The sequence below is a fragment of the Pan paniscus genome, chromosome 14, assembly GCF_029289425.2.
Source record: "Pan paniscus chromosome 14, NHGRI_mPanPan1-v2.0_pri, whole genome shotgun sequence".
NCBI lineage: Eukaryota > Metazoa > Chordata > Mammalia > Primates > Hominidae > Pan > Pan paniscus.
In genome coordinates, this window is record NC_073263.2 from 49,704,215 (window position 1) to 49,726,676 (window position 22,462).

The 22,462-nt window shown below is 37.4% G+C and overlaps 1 protein-coding gene across 1 annotated transcript in view; it reads left to right on the plus strand.

The window, feature by feature from the left end:
• The window catches only part of ITM2B (integral membrane protein 2B), a 28,743-nt gene extending 21,321 nt beyond the window's left edge, over positions 1–7,422 (plus strand). The window contains exons 3-6 of the mRNA XM_034936717.3: positions 1,727–1,933; positions 3,677–3,787; positions 4,348–4,498; positions 6,690–7,422. Of these exons, the coding sequence (XP_034792608.1) occupies positions 1,727–1,933; positions 3,677–3,787; positions 4,348–4,498; positions 6,690–6,775 (555 nt within the window). The 3' untranslated portion in view covers positions 6,776–7,422. The remainder of the gene's footprint in view (positions 1–1,726; positions 1,934–3,676; positions 3,788–4,347; positions 4,499–6,689) is intronic.
• The last annotated feature ends 15,040 nt before the right edge of the window (positions 7,423–22,462 follow it).

Consider the following 22,462-nt stretch of genomic DNA (forward strand, 5'->3'; position numbering starts at 1 on the left):
GTTGTTTATAACTTTGAGTGTTTAATAGTAATCCCAGTGGGTTAAGACAAAGGTCTTCCTTGTGATTAATTATAATTTACAATCTATTTTGTAATATATTTCTCTTGGCAATAATACACAATTTTTTTTTTTTTAGGAGTTTTGAAGGGGAAATTACTTTCAAGGTTTTATGACTACTTCAGCTGTTTCAAAATTTGGAGAAACAGTTGACAACTAGACTTATTAAAATAATTTAACTAATTTTGAAACATTCTCAATTTCATGCTCATTTTCTGTGTTGTTCAAGATAATCAATCACATGTTGATAGACATTACCAAAATACTAGTCATCTTTTTAAATACAGTTTTTTTTTACAAGAAATACATATAGTATAGAAAAAATCATCGCAATTCCATTTTCCAGAGATAACATTTGGTGCATTAACTTTTTTTTTTTTCTTGAGACAGAGTTTCTCTCTTGTTGCCCAGACTGGAGTCCAATGGCGCGATCTCGGCTCACTTCACCCTCTGTCTCCTGGGTTCAGGCAATTCTCCTGCCTCAGCCTCCCAAGTAGCTGAGATTACAGGCACCTGCCACCACTCCTGGCTAATTTTTATACCTTTAGTAGAGACAGGGTTTCACCATGTTGGCCAGGCTGGTCTCAAACTCCTGACCTCAGGCGATCCACCCACCTTGGCCTCCCAAAGTGCTAGGATTACAGGCGTGACACACCGTGCCTGGCCCTGTGCATTCACATTTTGTATACCCTTAGTCTTTATTGTGTGTGTAGTGTGTGTTGTGTGTGTGTGTGTGTGTGTGTGTATGTGTGTGTGCGTGCGCGCGCGCACGTGTACATGTACTGTGTGTTTGGCTTTTTTTGAGATGGGGTCTCACTCTGTCATCCAGGCTGGAGTGCGGTGGTGCAATCACAGCTCACTGTAGCCTCAACCTCTTGGGCTCAGGCAATCCTCCCGCCTCAACCTCCCCCGTAGTAGCTAGGACTACAGGTGCGTGGCACCATACCCAGCTAATTTTTTTATTTTTTGTGGAGACAGGGTCTCACCATGTTGCCCAGGCTGGTCTTGAACTCCAGGGCTCAAGCAGTCCATCTGTCTCAGGTCTCCTCTCCCCAAAGTATTAGGATTACAGGCATGAGTTACTGCACCTGACCTTATGTACTGTTTTTTCGTTTTGTAAAAGTGAGACAGTAGCATAAAGATTTGCTGTAATCTAATATTTTCCACTGAATTGTGATATAAAGGGAAAAGTAGAACTACCTATATGCATATAGAAATTTCAGAAAAATTATCCCTTTTTTGGCTAATAAGGAAAAAGTCATTTAATTAGTAGACCATATCAAAACTTTTTAATATATTCTTTCAGAAAAACTTGACTAGTTTTGGAATATATTCTTCTATAAAAACTGCTTACAGGTAGAGTAGGTCTGTTGTTTCTTTATATTTATTTGTTACTGGATAGCTAATTATTTTTATGTTCTATTTTCACCTACCAGGAAAAGTAAAGGGAAAACCAGCTGCCTTTCTTCTGAAGCTGTTCTTTTACAGTGCTTCAAAACCTGATCTTAAAGAATATGTTAACTCTGTAATTAAACTGTCTGACTTGTCATCTAAAAGCAAGAGTTTGCAAGCAAAATGCTGTTTAGATAGAGGTGGCAGCTTAAGTAATGCTTATTTAAAAACCTGTCTCATGCTGAATTGCTGAAATGAGTCTTTAAACTCTCTATAGCCAGATGACGTGTACTACTGTGGAATAAAGTACATCAAAGATGATGTCATCTTAAATGAGCCCTCTGCAGATGCCCCAGCTGCTCTCTACCAGACAATTGAAGAAAATATTAAAATCTTTGAAGAAGAAGAAGTTGAATTTATCAGTGTGCCTGTCCCAGAGTTTGCAGATAGTGATCCTGCCAACATTGTTCATGACTTTAACAAGGTGAGCCAAGTGTCCAGAATTGTAGAAAAGAATGCAGGTTCTGTAGTTTATGCTTTTTGTAGTTTTAATTTCAATATTTGCTAATTTATTATATTTAGAGTTTAGTTTAATAAACTGTCAGCATTTGGTGGGCTCTGCTTTGTCTGAAGCAGACCCTGCTGATGCAGCCTTCTCATATCTTATCTCTCCTTCCCCTTGCCTTACCTACTCTTAAAGCCCACCTCATGACTGTTCCTCCTTTGCTGGCAAACTAATATTTTTTATATGTTCCCACATTTTCTTAGATAAGAGGTAATTTATGTTCCTGTTTCTTGGTAGCATTTTCAAAATCAATAATTTTGTTAATCTGTTTTAAAGTTCTCATTCTATATTTTTCCCCAGCTTTTGAGCATTTTTATGTAATGCAGAAAAGTTGAATACCCAGAATCCTCCGCTTTGTTCCAAATATTGCCATATTTGCTTCATCTCTTTTTCTGTCATTTGACATAAGTACTTATGCTATTATCTCTCAAGAATGAGTTGTCCTCCTACGTAACCACATAATTATCACATCTAAGAAAATTAACATGATCTTATAGGACAGTAGTCCCCCCTTATCCGTGGGGGATACATGCCAAGACCCCCAGTGGATGTCTGAAACTGCATATAGTACCAAACCTTGTATATACTATGTTTTTTCCTGTTAGTGTACGTATATACATATGTTAAAATTTAATTTACAAATTAGCCACAGTAATAGATTAACGACAATAATAATAAAACAGTTATAACAAAATACTATAATAAAAGTTATGTGAAGGTGGTTTCTCAAAATATTTTATTATGCTGTACTCACCTAGGTATTTGTGGACTGTAGTTAACTAAAGGTAACTGAAACTCGAGAAGCACAACCTCAGATAAGAGGGACTACTGTATTTAATATGTTTACATTTCTGTTTATGTTTACATTTCCCCAATTTTTGTCCCAAGAATTTTTTGTTTTTTCAAATCAGGATTCAGAGATTCAGAAGTTCATGTATCACCTGTGATTTTTATGTCTCTCTGTAAGCTTGCCATTTTGAACACTCGAATATATTACTGAAGTTAGCTTTGCAAACATTTCGTGCCTGATAAATACATCTGATGGATGTTTATAAACCAGTTTGAAAATTTACTTATTTCAAGGAAATAAACTTCCAAAGCAAATAGTAAATAATAATAGTTAACACTTACTGAGCTCTTAGGAATCAAAATGTTGACATTATTTGATTTAAGTTATTCTTAAAAACCGTTCTATGAGATAGTCTTTCTCAACCAGCGTTTCTCATTTGAACCACAGAACACAAAATCATTTAAATGACTGTTTTTCTAATGTTCTAAGGATGGTAGTATTCAAGATACATATGAGAAAATTTAATCTTTACATACAATGGACAGATAACCTTAGAGGGCATTTGAGCTTATAAGTGAGGAAGTTAAATTGCTTAATTATATAATAAGTATTTGCAGTTAATTTGAATAGGTATTATTACTTATTATAGAAATATACCCTCGATGAGCATTTTATTTACTGGTAGCAATATTTTTTCCTCTCCCATTCCCACTTCCAACTTTATCCAGCCAAATTCTGAATTTGTTGAAATGCAAGTGATTTATACATTCTAAAGCCAATTCATTTTAATGATACAAATTATTCTTAAAAATCCAGTTGCTGCCTGTTTTTGCAAGTATTACTGTAACTACACTGTATCTTTTTCTTCCCAGAAACTTACAGCCTATTTAGATCTTAACCTGGATAAGTGCTATGTGATCCCTCTGAACACTTCCATTGTTATGCCACCCAGAAACCTACTGGAGTTACTTATTAACATCAAGGTATAAGAATGTTGACTGTTTTTGATGAATGATGCCTTCATAGTGTTTTGGAATTCCCTGTTGAGAAATTAGCCCTATAGGAGCCCATTTTATCAGACTGTAGTTAAGAATTTTCAAAGAGGAACTAATACTCATGGTTTTTGTTTTTAATGTTTTATATCTTGAAATTGAAATAAATTTCTCAAATAATGTTTTAAGTTTTCCTAAAGAGCCAGGGAGTAAATATTTGCCAACTACTTAATTCTGGTGCCATAGACAATACGTAAAACAGATGAACATGACTATATTCCAAAAAAAATTCTACTTATAAAAACAAGCCGGGGGCGGTGGCTCATGCCTGTAATCCCAGGACTTTGGGAGACCTAGGTGGGAGGATCGCTTGAGGCCAGGAATTTGAGACCAGCCTGGACAACATAGTGAGAACATAAAACAAACAGATGGTGGGTAGTAGTTTGGCAACCTGTTCCATACCATAATGTGTAAGAATTTTGTCTTGTTTCTCTAGTCTACTCAGTGTATGTTCTGAGATAGTCATGTCATGTATTCTTTTCTGAATGTAGGCTGGAACCTATTTGCCTCAGTCCTATCTGATTCATGAGCACATGGTTATTACTGATCGCATTGAAAACATTGATCACCTGGGTTTCTTTATTTATCGACTGTGTCATGACAAGGAAACTTACAAACTGCAACGCAGAGAAACTATTAAAGGTAATACTTTTTAAATATTAAAGTGTTGGGCAGAAAAGTTCATTGCATTAAACTGGATTTAGGTGAAGCCTAGTCATTGTTACCAATATACCTGCCATGAGTGAGGTAATATTGTGTCGTTATATAATATTTCCAGGTTTCTATAGAATTATCTTAATTCCATTTAGTAAGTCCACTCTTTTCAGGTGGAGAGAAAAGGTCAATGTGAAATGTCATTGCCTTGAGATGCTGGTACCTCATTTTCCATCTAGTTAGTCACCCTGTCCAACTTCCCATCCTACCACTTTGGTTCAGCCATACTGAAAGGGTTTTTATTATCCAGAGGGTCTCTTGGGACCAGCTCTTCAGCTGTGTTTTCAGGGATCTGGATTCCAAGCAGGCTGTTTGCCTTTTGGATCATATTGGGAATAATCACTGTCAGGGTAGTTGGAAAGGAATTTGGGTGAAGAACTAAGAGCATTGATACAACTAGTGTTGTAGCTTTGCCAAATCATTTAACTTTTATTTTCTCACCTGAAATATAAGAATTACAGTATCTCCCCATTTCCTTTTAAGAGCATTGTGAAAATAAAAAGAAAGTACATGTGGCAGCTGTGGAAAGTAAGAAGTGCCATTCAGATACACTGTGGTGTGATTTCTTTGGAATTGTGTCACCCAGTAAAAGTGCTTTCCTGGCTTTTTGCTAGCATTTTAAATAATACTGTTCTCTCATCTCCGGCTGTTGAGTCATCTGAAACCAGCTTGATTTCTTTTTTTGTTTTTTTTCCAACTTTTATTTTAGATTCAGGGGTACATGTGCAGGTTTGTTACAAAGGGTATATTATCTGATGTGAGGTTTGGGGTACAGATGATCCCATCACTCAGGTAGTGAGCAAAGTACCCAATAGGTAGTTTTTCTTTTCTTTTCTTTTTTTTATTATACTTTAAGTTCTGAGTTACATGTGTACAATATGCAGGTTTGTTACATAGGTATACAGGTGCCATGGTGGTTTGCTGCACCCATCAACCTGTCACCAAATTAGGTATTTCTCCTAATGTTATCCCTCCCCTAGGCCCCCACCTCCCGACAGGCCCCAGTGTGTGATGTTCCCCTCTCTGTGTCCATGTGTTCTTATTGTTCACCTCCCACTTATGAGTGAGAAGATGCAGTGTTTGGTTTTCTGATCTTGTGATAGTTTGCTGAGAATGATGGTTTCCAGCTTCATCCACCTCCCTGCAAAGGACATGAACTCATCCTTTTTTATGGCTGCATAAAATTCCATGGTGCATATGTGCCACATTTTCTTAATCCAGTCTATCTTTGATGGACATTTGGGTTGGTTCCAAGTTTGCTATTGTGAGTAGTGCCACAGTAAACGTACATGTGCATGTGTCTTTATAGCAGCATGATTTATAATCCTTTGTGTATATGCCCAGTAATGGGATTGCTGGGTCAAATGGTATTTCTGGTTCTAGATCCTTGAGGAATTGCCACACTCTCTTCCACAATGGTTGAACTAATTTACACTCCCACCAACAGTGTAAAAGCGTTCCCCAATAGGTAGTTTTTCAACCCTTACCTCCTCCCTCCCTCCCTCCCTTCCTTATAGTCCTCAGTATGTATCATTCCCATCTTTATGTCAGTGAGTTCCCAGTGTTTAGCTCCTACTTATAAGTGAGAGCATTGTAAGGTAGGCATTTGGTTTTCTGTTTCTGTGTTAATTCATTTATGATAATGGCCTCCAGCTGTATCCATATTGCTGCAAAGGACATGATTTCTTTTTTATTGCTGTGTTGATTTCTTACATTTTAAAATTCTCTTGGTTCATAATTTTTTTTAAAGTCAGCCTTACATGTGCCATGAAATTTACCCTTTTTAGTGTGCAACTCTGAGTTTCCACAAAGATACACATGGTCTTGCAAGCACCACCATAGTCAAGATACAGAACATTTTCAATACCTTCAAGTTCATGAATTTGTAAGCAGTCTGGATAGCATTATTAATGTTGCTGTGATCTGTCAAGATATTAATACTTGGTTCAGAAAAGGGAGAAAAATTACTTTTCTTCAGTGTAAACATTCAAACTGTAGAAGTTTTTGTGGAATATAGAGTGAAATACTTCTATATGTCTAAATAATAACTATAAAAATTATGTGAATATTTATTATTAAAGAATCAAAATTTTAAAAAACTTTTTTCCCTCTCGAACAGGTATTCAGAAACGTGAAGCCAGCAATTGTTTCGCAATTCGGCATTTTGAAAACAAATTTGCCGTGGAAACTTTAATTTGTTCTTGAACAGTCAAGAAAAACATTATTGAGGAAAATTAATATCACAGCGTAACCCCACCCTTTACATTTTGTGCAGTGATTATTTTTTAAAGTCTTCTTTCATGTAAGTAGCAAACAGGGCTTTACTATCTTTTCATCTCATTAATTCAATTAAAACCATTACCTTAAAATTTTTTTCTTTCGAAGTGTGGTGTCTTTTATATTTGAATTAGTAACTGTATGAAGTCATAGATAATAGTACATGTCACCTTAGGTAGTAGGAAGAATTACAATTTCTTTAAATCATTTATCTGGATTTTTATGTTTTATTAGCATTTTCAAGAAGACGGATTATCTAGAGAATAATCATATATATGCATACGTAAAAATGGACCACAGTGACTTATTTGTAGTTGTTAGTTGCCCTGCTACCTAGTTTGTTAGCGCATTTGAGCACACATTTTAATTTTCCTCTAATTAAAATGTGCAGTATTTTCAGTATCATATTTAACTATTTAGAGAATGATTTCCACCTTTATGTTTTAATATCCTAGGCATCTGCTGTAATAATATTTTAGAAAATGTTTGGAATTTAAGAAATAACTTGTGTTACTAATTTGTATAACCCATATCTGTGCAATGGAATATAAATATCACAAAGTTGTTTAACTAGACTGCGTGTTGTTTTTCCCGTATAATAAAACCAAAGAATAGTTTGGTTCTTCAAATCTTAAGAGAATCCACATAAAAGAAGAAACTATTTTTTAAAAATTCACTTCTATATATACAATGAGTAAAATCACAGATTTTTTCTTTAAATAAAAATAAGTCATTTTAATAACTAAACCAGATTCTTTGTGGATACTATTAAAGTAACATTTAAGCCTCAACCTTGAATGATGTTGTTTAATATAAAATGCTTTTATTTTTGATGGAAAGGCAATCAAAGCCTAAAGTTTCCAAGGAACATAAAATAACTGTGCTTCCCTGAGAATGCCCCCCTCACAAGTGGAACATTTTGAGTTAATAATGATGATTTTTATGTTTCTAAGGTTGCTTCCTCTCTGAAATAATTCAGAATCCACCCCCATTTAATAAAATACCTATGATTCATTTCACCTCAAATTCCTAAGACAAAAAATTTCAATTCTGACTTTAGGAGGTCAGAGTTTTTAAAGCTTCCAACTCTTAAAGGATTTGGTCTAGAAACCAATTCTAATTCAAAAGGATATTATTTACTCATGGCTTTTCATTTCATTTCAGTAATATTGTCAGAACTTTAAGTCAGTGAGTTGGGTATTCAGGAATTAACAATTTTAGAAGACAATATGTTTCAATAAAATGAGAATTGGTTTTTCCTACTTTCCAGGCTCTAAAATTACATGAATTTTCAGGGAGCTGTGAACATTTAGGAGCACATTATTCATTCAGCATCTTTTATATGCCCATAAAATAAAAACATATGATATTGTGTTGAAGATATATCTGCAAAGAAGAAAAAAAGCCACTGCCGTCGTGGAGACTCACAATCTAGGAAAAGAGAGGGACAGCAAACAACTCATTACAATACATTGGGATCAGTAGTGTGAGGGAGAAAAACAGGTCTAGGTTCTTTGGAAAACATTTAGGAGAGTCAATGAGACTTTCAGAATGTGAAGTGCATGGGATTAGGTCATGGAAGAAGACCATGTATGTCATCTTGAGGACTTCATTCTGTAGACCATGGGCCACTATTGAAGTTTTGCATTTTGGAAGGAGCTTATTAGTTTGTTTTCCTGTTGATTATAGTAGTAATGCAGTATCAGGGTAGCTGAACTGCAATAATAATCCCAACATCTCACTGGCTTCATGCAGTAGGAATATGCTTTCATCACAGTCCAGTATGGCAGGCAACCTCCAGACTCCCAGGGACCCAAACTTACACTTTACTAAATGTAATTCTTTCATTTGAATTTTTAAAGGTTTTTGTATAATCATCTTAGTAAAACATTTGATAATTCTTCACAACATTTGCAATCATTGATTTGGCCAGATTGGTCTAACATGGTACCCATGATTTTACTTCATTTCCAGTACTATTCTGATAATTTCCTTTAGAGTCAATTGAGTAGAGAGTACCCCTCTCACCTAAGCTTAGTCATGTCCCAGGAATTTTGAAACTCCAACTGAGATTTCAGGCTCATTATTCATTCTAGGGCTGAATGAATAATGTGCCCTTTGAACCCTTGTGCCATGCTGGAAACTGTGGTCTTGGTGTGGCATGGAAAAACCAGAGGGTGAGGGATGTGGATGAGAAGATGACAGAGAATCAGACATGCAGAGAGGACTGCCAGGTCTCCCAGTGGGTTCTAGGGAGACTCAGCTATCCTTCCCTGTTCTTGAGTTCTGTCTTAGTCCATTCGGGCTACTATAACAAAATACCATAGACTGAGTGGCTTTAAACAACAGAAACTTGTTTCTCACAGTTCCAGAAGCTGGAAAGTTCAAGATCAAGTCACCTGCAGATTCAGTGTCTGATGAGGTCCTCCTTCCTCACAGACAGCTCTCTTCTCTCTGTGACCTTATATCACAGATGACTCTGGGTTCCTCTTACAAGGACACTAGTTCCATTCATGGGGGTTCCACTCTCATGACCTAACACCTCTCAAAGGCCCCATTTCCTAATACTATCACCTTGGGGGTAAGGATTTCAACATGAATTCTGGGGGGACACAAACATTCAAACCATAGCAAGTTCCATAATGCACCCCATCATATGTGTGTGTGTATTTATTTATTTATCTAAGATAGCTCTAGTTTGCTGCTTTGCAACACATTCTGCCCCTATTGCATTGGTTTAAAAAAAAAGAGTACAGAAGTCAAGATGAGACTATATAAATCTTGACAAGTTGTTGGCCGTGATTGCTCTTTTGTGACGCAGGAGTGAGAATCTGGAGAATCTGGCTTAAGAGGTGGCTGAGAATTAAAATAATAGGCATGAAAGTACTTCGTACAGCTCTGTACAGTTGTTGACAGTGCCTTTTTTGAAACCTATCACTGCTATATGTTAGCAAGCAAACACTGATCTTGTTTTGTAATGTGTAATTGTTCACTTCTGCTTTCCCTGTATCCCTTTTTAGACTCCACACCCATATTAGTGAGAAGCAAGAAAAAAAAATGTACACAGTGTCCTAAATGTTGTTTATCTCGAATAATAGAAGTAGGAGTGTAAAACTTAAAGGCTGATTAATAATGCAAATGAAAAGGCAAATGGATTATTGAATAGAGAAGGTCTAGATTCTATGTTTGAATGTGGTTATGAATTAATATTGGCAGAATCTCTAAGATTCTGCTAAGTGAACATTTAGTAGTTTACTAGACATCTTCTCTTCCACCTAGCAAAGAGTTTGTTGCCCAGAGTTATATAAATCCTACTCTATTGCACACTAATCTTTGCATGTTTAACTCTTTGGGACTTAGGTTCCTAGATAAGGACTTCATGTGTATCTATTTAGAAAAAGAACATTTCTTCATTTCCACAAAGCTACACAGCCATCAGTTCATTCAATATCTTGTCCAAAGTTATTGCTAGCGTTCTTCTTTCTGAGTCTTTGTGGCTAATGCTTTTTTGAGGAAGAAGCATGATTTAGTCTCAGCTCTCTATTGATCATTTTAGGCTTTTATCTTACTGAAAAAATTAAGCACAATTTAAGATTTTTTTTGAAATATTTACTGAATTTTGAGGCCATAAATTATTTCCTGATAGCACACATGTATGGGTTGTAGATTCCACACTTTTAATCTTCCAGCCACCTATTGCAGATTGGTTCTGAGAAGCAGGATGAGTGGGAGTGGGCTTAGGGGTCAAAATTGAGACCTAAGTGGTATAAAACAAGATAATCCTAGCTTCCTCCCACTTAAAATAATTTGATGGGACTTCTGTATCTGATTTTTAAGCTTGCATTTGTGTTTATATTTTCATTGTAAAAATATCAAATAATACAGTTTTTGAAGGTAAAAAGTAAATGTTCCCCCCCTTCTACCATTCTCCTTCCTCAGTCCCATTCCCCAACAGTTTAACGTGCGATACAATAATGTGTGATACAAAATGACCTAGTTCTTGCCCTAGTGACTAAGAAGATGCAAACGCCTTCTTCTTTCCAAATGATGTGTTCTTATCCCCATCGCAAATGGAGTATATTTAAGAAACCCAAGCCAGAAACCCCACAGTCTTCACAGTCACTGTGTCCTCCACCTCCTAACAGCTTCCTGCTGTTCTGCTCTAGTGGTTCTCTCTGCTTCCCCACACCCACCCGTAAGCCACAACAATCTTTCCAAAACACGAATTTGATGGTTTCATTGTCACACCCCAGCTTAAAACACTTTCCTGGCTTCCCCTGGTTCTTAGGATAAAGACCAAAATACTTAATGCTGCACAGTCCAGTCCCAACCCACTCTCCAGCTTCATCTTAATCACACCCCTCTTTGCTCCTAGTGTCCTACCACATTGCCTGACTTACTGTTTCTTGGTAAATGCTATTCTTACTTCCTGAAGATTATTTCCATCTCTTCACCCAACACCCTTCAGTTAGCTTCCACTCAACCTTCAGAATTTAGTTCAGGTGACCCTTCCTCAAGAGAAGATTTTCCTGAACCATTAGGAAAGGCTTCTCTTGTTTCTCAGTCTCATAGCATCATCTGTCTCTTTTTTGTGACTTGAATATAATTAATATTTTATATTTTGTCCTTGTTGCTTGTTTGGTTAATATATTTCCACCACTAGACTGCTCAATATGTTAGTAGGGCACCTGACACATAGTTGGAGCTCTTATTTATTGAATGAATGAATGATTCCTTCCTGTACCACCCTAGTCTTGCCCACTGTCATTTTTATTCTGGGTATTATATTTCCCAACCAGTTATCTGACTTTCTCCTCAGATCTCATCCCCATGGGTCTGAGTGAGTTGCCTTGAATATAAGATTCAGTGATGGTGTCCTGCTGCACTTAAGAGAAAATCCTTTTTTCAAGCCCTAAAATCCTGCCCTCACTAGACTTCTCTCACCATTTCTCTGTTTGCATCCTAACCTTTTAGTTTTGGCCTCACATAAGCTTGCAGCCCTGCCTGAAACAGTTGTCTCTGTCCCCACTCTACCCCCTGCCCTCCACAAAGAAAAGTTAACTCTTACTCATCTTTCAGATCTCAGACTAAAAGTTTCCTCAGAGATGCCACCATAGCTCTCTATTTCTCATACCTTTCATGATACTTCATCACCTGTCTTCATGAAGTCCTCCTCTAGACTATTAGCAAAATGCTCATACTGTGTCCTCGGTATTTGGCACATAATAGGTTTTCTTGACACTGAAGGAAGGAATAAACATCTTGGTAACTATAGCTAGAAAAAAAGGAAATACGGTATCTACTTCACTAAAACCAAAGGGGGTTTTTTTGGGCAGACAATCTTCATTATTCAGATGGAAATTAATGTTTGTTGAATGAATGAGCTACATTTCATGGATTAACTCCATGAAATGGAGTTCAGCTGGTAAGGGTTATACTTGGAGGCTATTTCATCTTGATGGGCTTGTTGTTCAAAGTTAGAGCCTCATTTTAAGTAAAATGTTCTGTGGGGGCCATATTAAGATTTTTATATGACAGAAGTGTATATAGATCCACAAATGTTTCAAGCCAAGATTATGTCTTCTTCCATAATGCCACCTTCTTCCAGGATAGTATTTTTGGGCCAGATGGTTTTCCACATTTAAAACATACCAACATTCTTTTAAGGCCCAGTGATTATCAAAAGGGATTGGCACTACATTTTAAAATGTAGGGGGGATTTTTGATTGTCACAGGACTAGAGGATGCCATTTGTATTTAGTAGATGAGGCCAGGCAGGATGCTAAATGTCTTAAAAGTCCAGGAGTCCTGCACAAAAAATTACTGCCCTTCCTGATTTGCCAATTCTGCCCCTGCTGGGAAGCATGAAAGGAGAGAGAAGAGCTTTCAGAATGTCAGGGATAAATATATCCATTAAGCCTTCAGACTAAGATGCAGGAATAGTTTTCCATTTGGGTATGAATACGGCAAGTTCTTAGAACATTTCTTAAAACATATAATTAGCCAAATACTAGTGTAACAGCTACAACTTATCTAGTTTTAATCAACTCCAGGGAACATTACACTTTATTTAACCCCTAATTATCTGATAACCCGAGTTCTGTCAGAAACACTGCTGAGGCATCCAGGAAGATGAGCCTGTGAAATTTGAGAATCCTTCATGTCGCTGGAATGAGTCCCTAGATTCTAGCCCTGCAGCTAGCTGACACTCTAAAAAATTATGAGTGCCTTCCTTTAGCTCCCCATAGAAATGTCTTTGTATGACCGTGGCATTATATTATTCTCTTGACTTTTGTTGAGGATTGATAGAAATAAAAATGAGCCAGAAATGTTTCTTCAGCTTTTGTAAAGTGCTGTTAAAAGCATTATGTCATATCTAGTACTTCTTATCTAAGTATTTAAAAATTTAGTGTTAGGAAAAATTTTTTCACTTAGGATACATGTTAATATTAGGTAGTACATCTAAATAATTTATTTGCTTCCCTTTTGCCTTGGTTGCTGGGAAACTCAGAGCCAAGCTCGGTGCTTAGATTAATTACTTTCATCCTAGGTTTTTCTGTATATCAACCTTTCGGTAGGGCTTGAAGTAACCCTTCAGTTTGCTCATATTTTGTTGTGAGTTTTATAGATAGTTTACATGCAACGAAATGCATATATCTTAAGTGTTCAACTCAGTGAGTTTTGACACTTTTCTTTGTCCATGTTAACAATCATCAAAACATTTTCATTGCCCCAGAAAATACCATTGTGCTCCTTTCCGGCAAATATTCCTTCCCTCTGCTAAAACTACTTTTTCATTTCTATGACCATAGTTTAGTTTTTGGCTATTCTTGAACTTTATTTGAATGGAATCGTACATATATAATCTTTTTGTTTGGCTTTTAAAACTCAGTATAACGTTTTGACATTTGTCCATGTTGCATGACTCAGCAGTTCTTTCTTTTCAGTTGCTGTGTAGTAGTCCATTTCTTTTGGTTTTGTGTGTGTGTGTGTGCTTTTTAAATTTATTTTTTATTTTTTTTTTTGAGACAGAGTCTGGCTCTGTCAACTCAGGCTGGAGTGCAGTGGCATCATCTCGGCTCACTGCAATTTCTATCTCCCAGGCTCAAGCCATCCTCTAACCTCAGCCTCCCGAGTAGCTAAGACTCTACAGGCGTATGCCACCATACCTAGTTAGTTTTTGTTATTTTTTTTAGTAGAGATGGGGTTTTGCCATGTTGTCCAGGCTGGTCTCGAACTCCTGGGCTCAAAGCAATCCACCCTCCTCGGCCTCCCAAAGTGCTAGGATTACAAGTGTGAGCCACTGTGCCCTGCCAGTATTCCATTTTTTGTGTATACCACAATTTATCATTTTTTTCTGTGTAGGTATTTTGATTGTTTCCAAGTTGGGAAGTATGAATAAAGTTGCTATGAACATGCATGTACAAGTCTTTGTAGATAGCTCATGTTTTAAAAAGTATTTGTTTAATGATTTCATTGCAAAATCATCTTTATTGTAAACATATCTTTTTGAGGGTAGATTGGTAAAATATACATAATAAATACATGACAATGCAGGAGTCCAAGTATTATTAGGTTTACAGTCATAACAAACACCAAGAACCATTTATAAATTTCAGTTTCTCATTGTTTTAGAATGGAAGGTCTAACCAAATATGTAATGTATCCCTTCAAGTAAACTAGTATAACTTGGGTACCTTCTCATATAAATTCCCCTTAAGGCATACGTTGCTGTCTTTTCCAGATTCCCATTTTGCTTGTCCAATAGGCATTATCAGATACAACATGTTCAAAGGCAAACTTGATTTTCCTCCCATGGTTTCCTCATCTCAGCTCCTTTTTTTTTCCAGTTGCACAGGCTAAAAATAGGAAGTCATTCTAGATTCCTCTCTTTTTCATAAACCTCACATCAAATCCATCAGCCAATCTGGTGTGCTCTACCTTCAAGGTACGGATTATCCAGAATTCAGCCGCTTCTCACTGTCTCTACTGCTAACATACTAGTCAAAGCTGCTATCATCTCTTGCTTGGATTGGTGCAATGGCCTCACAACTGATCTTCCTGCTTCCATACTTGGCCCCTAGAGCCTCTTCTAAACAGAGTAGCTAGAGCGATCTTTTCTAAATCTAAGCCACATCATGTCACTCCCCTGCTCAAATCCCAACATTTTATTCAGAATAAAAGTCGAACAGTGCCCTACCTGTAGGTAATCTCGGCCTCCAAAGCTCTTCTTACATCACCTCCTGTAACTCCCCGTTTCTCACTCCTCTACAGCCACACAGCTGCCTCACTTTCCTTTGAACGTACCAAGGGCAGTCCTGCTTCAGAGCCTTTGCACTTGCTGTTTCTGGGCCAGGAATTCCACACCCTCCTTCCCTCACATGTATCCCAAGGCTCACTGCCTTCCTTCAGTTAAGTCTGCTGGAATGTCACTTCGTTAGGTATTGCCTGGTCACCTTTTCTAAAGTGAGTCTCACCTCCACCCTCAATGCTGGCAATGTCTGTCTGTAGTGTATTCTTAACAATACAGATTAGCACAATGCAGGCCAGACCATGAAGACTGCTTCAAGTTCAAGGATGGGCAAAAATAATGACTAGGACTTGGCTCAAGATTCCTAAAACAGCCAATAAGCAATGCAAAGAATAAATGAGAGAGTAATTGGAGACAAGCTTTCCCTTGGCTTCCCTTCTTTTCTCACAGAGGCTCTTCCAGAAGGTGGTCATTTCCATAGCCCATGTGGAATGAGATGTCCACTAGGGCAGAGAAGCACAGAACCGTGGGCACTGCTTCCCTTCCTTTAACCCTATCATATTGCTGCCCAGTGAGCAATATGGTCACTGGTCAAGAAGGCTTATGCCCAGGTATCCCTGTGGCTATGAGCATTGCTCCTTATCTATGCCTCTGCTCTTAGACTTTTCCATTCTGCCCTCTTAGGGGCCTTCCTGGCCATGACCACACTACCTTATTTTTCTCTATAGTACTTATCACCATCTGACATGTATTTATGTTTGTATTTGTTTATTGTCTGTCTCTACAAATAAAATGTAAATTCCCTAAAAACAGAGACTTTATTATTTTTGTTCATGTTACATCCTCAGCACCTAGTAAAGCACCTGGCACGTATTAGGTACTCACTAAATATTTACTGAATGAATTTTGTTCAATAAATTTAACATGGTTCTATGTAGCCTCCTTTTTAAAAATTGGCTCTGTTATATAGACTTCAGGGGCAACTGATAACAAACAAAACCAAACTTGGCTTTTTCCCCTTTTTTTTTCTTTAATTGTAGTTTCAGAATTTCATCTGGGAGTGGGAATGGCCACAGGAATGCAAGTTCTGTACACCTCAGATTTGGTGCTAGTGATGTTGCCATGTTAAGAAAGTGAGCTGGGCCTTGTGCCTTCAGTAGACAGAATCAAAATCTATTACCTTATTTTAATACCCGAAGTTCAAATTACCTCTTAGGTAGGGATCCCTTAAATGTGATAGTGCTGAATCACAATGGAGAAAAAAAATGGCAAAGAGTATGTTGAAATTCAGACTGATTCACAGGTAAAAGGCCTCTTGGAGACAACACTCTGAGAAAGGGACTGCTTTTTTAAAAAATCTGCATGTTTTGGGGTCTGAATGGGTTTGAATAGTAGAGACGCAAAATGGAAATGGTAGCTGCTTCTCATTGATTCATTTTAATATAATTTTTAAATTTTAAATTTTTTTTTTTTTTTAAGATGGAGTCTCTCTGTCGCCCAGGCTGGAGTGCAGTGGCGTGATCTTGGCTCACTGCAACCTCTGCCTCCCAGGTTCAAGCAATTCTCCTGCCTCAGCCTCCCAAGTAGCTGGGACTACAGGTGCCCGCCACCACACCCGGCTAATTTTTGTATTTTTAGTAGAGATGAGGTTTCATCATATTGGCCAGGCTGGTCTCGAACCCCTGACCTTGTGATCCACTCGCCTTGACCTCTCAAAGTGCTGGGATTACAGGCGTAAGCCACTGCACCCAGCCAAATTTTTAAATTAAAAAATATATATATATTTATGTTTTTATTTTCTGTGGCGATGAGGTCTTGCCTACATTATGTTGCCCAGCCTGGTCTCAAACTCTAGTCTCAAGAGATTCTCCCACCTCAGCCTCCCAAAGTGCTCGGATTACAGGCATGAGCTACTACAGCCAACCCAACAAATAATTTTGTCAAGTATCTAGTGTAATTCTATTTTTTGGAAGTCAACATTGTCATTATAGTGAAATACTTTCTACAACATGACCCAGAAATTCAAATTTCCTGGTAGTTAATTAGTAACATATAGTGAGCACCCATATGTGCAGATTACAGCACTAAACTCTGCCCTAAAGGAGGTTGCAGGTCTTATCTGCCTGGGAGTATTGGTTGAAAGGAGAATAATAATAAACTTGGCTATCTTTCTCTGGGGAGTTGATCATAATCCCCAAAAATAATAATCCTGGAGGCCATAATCCCAAATGTTGAAATCCTGAAAGAGCAAAATCCCAAAAATATAATTCTGGAAAAAATAACTTTAAAATTATTTAAAAGTTGCTTGTTTACATTTTTCAAAGGGGATTTATTTGAGAAACATAAAAATATGACAGTACTTCATAGGCCACTCTACACGTTAAAATAGGTAATAGTAACATTTTTGCAAGCATAAACACTCAGGCATACTAATGGCAGTTGCACAGGTCTGACAATTATGAGCAGATGAACCATATTCATAAATAAATAGCTTATATAACTGTGGTCATCTGAAATACCATGATGGACAACCTAAGTCTTTTGAGGAGATCAGTCGAAATCCATGATGAGTCATCACCACATAGGCAGTCGTCCAAAGAACCAAAATCTCAAGAGATTTTACCTTTCACAAATGCAGATGTACAAAAAGGACATCTTTTCACTTATTGAGGAAGTTTCAATATCTTTACACAAAAATGTACATACAAAGTACGATGTTTACACACAAAGTCATTGTTGTGAGAACACTTGTGGAGTCAAATTTGCAAAAAAAAAAAGATGCATAAAATGAGTTAGAACTCTCAAAGTCTTTACACAGTTCATATCTCGGGTATTGGAAATTATTCAAAGCATAGCAAATTGTAAAAACCAATGCTGACAATTTAAAATAGTGGGGGGAAAAAACTAAAAAAAATCCCAAAACACAAATAATAAGAAAATTCAACATATGAAAAAGTATATTACAGGGATAGAGTATGAGCAATTGCACCAGAGCTAATTTCTAAGAGCTGGCCAACTTTCATGATCATTTTGAAGTCCTGGGTCTCTATGAATAGCTGCCTTTTTTTTTCTTTTAAAGCATGGCTCTCTTTCACATTCATTTTCTATTTGGCACTACTTTTTTTGAAATTCTTCTAGGATTCAGTATACATGGACATAAGCATTCCCTATAAAATTTTTGCATTTTCATTTTCTGTGCAATGCTTCTTTGTTGTTTTGCGCACATGGAAATCCATTTCACATGCACTCATATACAGACCACAAGTTCAGGAGAAATAATATTGGTGCTTGAACAGCAACACCATCGTGTAAGTGTCTTCTTATTCTACCACGCACTTAATTATTTTTGAACCAGCCAACTTTTTCAGGCACATGCTGCTTTAATTTATTGAAAGCTCCTGGCATGTCATCAGCTAGAGGGAATGCCAATGCAGGCAAGTGACACATTTTTAAACTGAAGTTTTCATCATTGCTGTATTGCATGACCAATCCACTCATCTGAATTTTCAAATGCAAACACATTTGGTTGAATGTAAGAGACAAACTTTGTTGGCAACCCCTCAAAATTTGCTTTTAGAAACCTTGGTTTTACCTAATTCCAAATCTGTCATTATGGTTTGGGGATTCATTTAAAATCTATTTTCTTCTACACTAAATCTTCAAATAAGCATTTATGAAGTGTTTCACTTTTTCCAGTCATTACTACATAAATGAGTAAATAAGTTCTAGAATTTTCAGATTCCACAGGGGCATGAGTTGTATGTAGTTAATAATAAACAGTTTTGAAAGTGCCATCCATTAGCCAAAGTGAAGCCTGTGCTAGTTTTTCTATGTTAGATTTAATGGTAAATATAAGTCTATTTTACTTGGCAGTCAAATCCCTAATTAATAGTTCAACATTTAATGTGATTTTTAACACTGGAAGAACCTCAATATCAGCAAGTGTCTTCGGTTCAGAAAGTCACTGAGCTTGTCAAATTCTTTTTATTCGTCAATGAAGGGCATTGTTTAAGATAAGCATGGTGCTTTGTGTGAAGGCACAGAAGTTGTACATGATTGGATAATTTAACAGGAGAGATTCCTTGTATTTTTCGCCTGATTTTAACTTCTGTGATCTGTGAAACAGTTACCGCACTTGTATTTGGAAAGTGGTTGTGGTCCACGAATTTTGTAGGTATATGATGTCCATTTAAAGTCTAGTTCCTGCCTGGACATTGCAATTAAGTGATTTTCTGCTTTTGCAGTACCAATAATGATTAGCTTTTAAACTTTGATCTTTACCATTGGTAAGTACACTTATCACAGCATTTTTGTGAGGGGACAATTTCACAGATCTATTCCATTGTGTTGTAAGGAATACAGTTAGAAAGGTTGATATTTGGCTCCCCAATACCAAATCCATATTAGTCAGGGTCCTCCAGGGACACAACCAATAAGATACATATATGGATATATGAAAGAGGATGTATTAGAGGAATTGGCTCACACAAATATGGTGGCTGAGAAGTCCCACAACAGGCTGTCTGCAAGATGGAGACCCTGGAATGCCAGCAACATGGCTCAGTCCAAGTACCAAGGCCTCAGGACCAGGGAAGCTAATGGTTAATTCTCAGTCTAAGGCTGAAAGCCCCAGAACCTGGGGGGCCATTGGTGTAAGTCGTGGATTCCAAAAGCCAGCAAATCTGTTTGTCATTCTGATGTCCAAGGCAACAGAAGAAAAATCCATCCCCGCTCTCAGAGGCAGACCAATTTGCCTCCTATATTTGTTCTCTCTGGGCCCCAGGCAATTGGATGGTGCTTGCCAATGTTCAGGGCACATATTCACCACTAAATCTACTCAGATTCACACACTAACCTCCCCTGGAAACACCCTCACAGACACACTCAAAATAATGTTTTACCAGCTCTCTTGATATTCCTTAATCCAGTCAAGGTGACACCTAAAATTAGGTCTACAGTCTACCCCTTGTCAACTTGGCACCCATATGCCTCTCCTTCAACCATATTTAATTTCCAAATAAAGACAATAGCAAGGTAATAGTTCCACCCAACATGATATACCTACCCTGTGATTGTGATTTTGGGGATTTTAGATATTAGAGATTTTTTTATTTTAAGGGATTTCAGCATTCAGGGTTATGGCATTCAGGACTCTGTCTTTTGGGATTATGATTCAAACTCCTTTCTCTGTAAATCTATTGCTTCCAGTGGAAGAAAAGATATTGACATATCAGATTTGATACAATGTCTGCTCATTTTGGAGTCAGACATGAGGCTCAGGCCTGAGAGGGTTATGAATCTTGAATATGTAGCTCATCCTCCCCAGATACTTAGAGAACATGGTCAGGAAGATGGTTATTATGGTCTTGCAAGCACAAGGGCATTCTACCCACCAAATTCTAATCAGAATTAATAAATAGAGACAACAGAGTAACCCACTTTTTAAGTATCAGAGTATACACAAAGTCTGAATCTGCAAAGTAAAAAATGCATGTGAATCATTTGCTCAGTTAAAGTCTAGTATAGATCAACTCTAGGCACAGGGAGTTTGGCCAAGGATGGGGAGGACTGGCTCTGGTTGATCACAGATCTACAAACACAGGGTATTGCAGACAAGGAAAATTTAAACCAGAATGGAAAAGTCACAGATAAGAGTTCAGACTGGCTGGGTGCAGTGGCTCACGCCTGTAATCCCAGCATTTTGGGAGGCCGAGGCAGGCGGATCATCTGAGGTCAGGAGTTTGAGACCAGCCTGGCTAACATGGTGAAACCCCGTCTCTACTAAAAATACAAAAAATTAGCTGGGCATGGTGCCACGTGCCTGTAATCCCAGCTACTTGGGAGGCTGCGGCAGGAGAATCATTTGAACCCGGGAGGCAGAGGTTGCAGTGAGCCGAGATTGCGCCACTGCACTCTGGCTTGGGCAACTAGAGCGAAACTCCCTCTCAAAGAAAAAAAAAGAGTTCAGACTAACAAAAAACAATCAATTCCACATGAAGACACAAGGTAACAGGCAGAAACTTCCTTGGCTCAGTGTTGATGACGATTGTCGATGCAGTCCCCTTAAAATGATACTCTTAAGATGAGTTGCTACCAATTAACTTGTGATCTCTCAAAGAATCAAGCCTTAGCTAAAAAATGGAAGGTCCTTTCTTCCGTGAGTCATACATTACCCAAAAGCCTTGGGCTTCCTGGAATGACTGTTAAAAATTTCGAATCTCCCAGCAATGACTTTGAAACATAATTTTCAATGTTACTGACCTACCCAGCCATTTCTAGATGTACAGCAGGTCCTTGAATAATGTTAGTTCATTTGACAATGTTCTTTATAATATTGATGAGGGAAGAAAAAAAAAAAAGGATTCCTGGCCAGGGCCATTATCTGGGTGGAGTTTGCATGTTCTCCCCATGTCTGCATAGGTCTTCTCTAGGTACTCCCGTTTCCTCCCACATCCCAAAGTGGTGCATGTTAGGTTAACTGGTGAGTATAAATTGTCTCAGTGCGAGTGAGTGTGAGTGTGTGTGACAGTGCGCCCTGCAATGAGATGGTGTCCTGTCCAGCACTGGCTCCCGCCTTGCGCCCTGAGCTGCCAGAATATGTTCCCACCACCTTAAACTGGAATGTTTTTATTAATCTTTCTTACATGAATATGTAGCTCACATTTATTTTGATGTTTAATACTAGGTCTTTATTTAGAAATTTGGTGATGTTTTTGTGACCAGAAATATAGAGTAGGAACTTAACTCTTGTTTACATCAATTAGCCTGTGGTAAAATTGGTTTTGTTATATGTTGTTTCACTTAAAGTCACAGTTTCTAATAATTTATCGATGGCATTAAGTGAGGATTTACTGGATAGATGAACTGTTCACACAGTGTGTGATCAGGACAGGGGACAAGGCAGGGAGCACAGCAGGAAACAACCAGGAACAGAAGAGACACTTTTGTCCATGGACTACTTCCTTTTTGTTTTTTAAAGATCACATACATTTTTTACTTTTTATTAGGGAAATTTTTAAACACAGACACAAGAGTGGCAAAAATGATATAATAAATTCTCATGAGTCCATCACTCAGCTTTACCAATTAGCAATAATTTATCTTTCTCATTTCATCTCTATCCCCTTATTTGATTTCATTTTTATTTCTGCTGGAGTATTTTAAAGCAAATTCCAAGCATCATATCATATCACCCATAAATACTGCAGTATATATCTCTTTTTTTAAACAAAATCCCAGTACTATTATCTGTCTTCAACAAAATTAATAGTCATTTTTTATTGTCTAATACACACCTACATTTGTGTTCAAATTTGCTCAGTTGGCTCAAATATCACTTTTTATAGTTGGTTTGTTTGAATTGG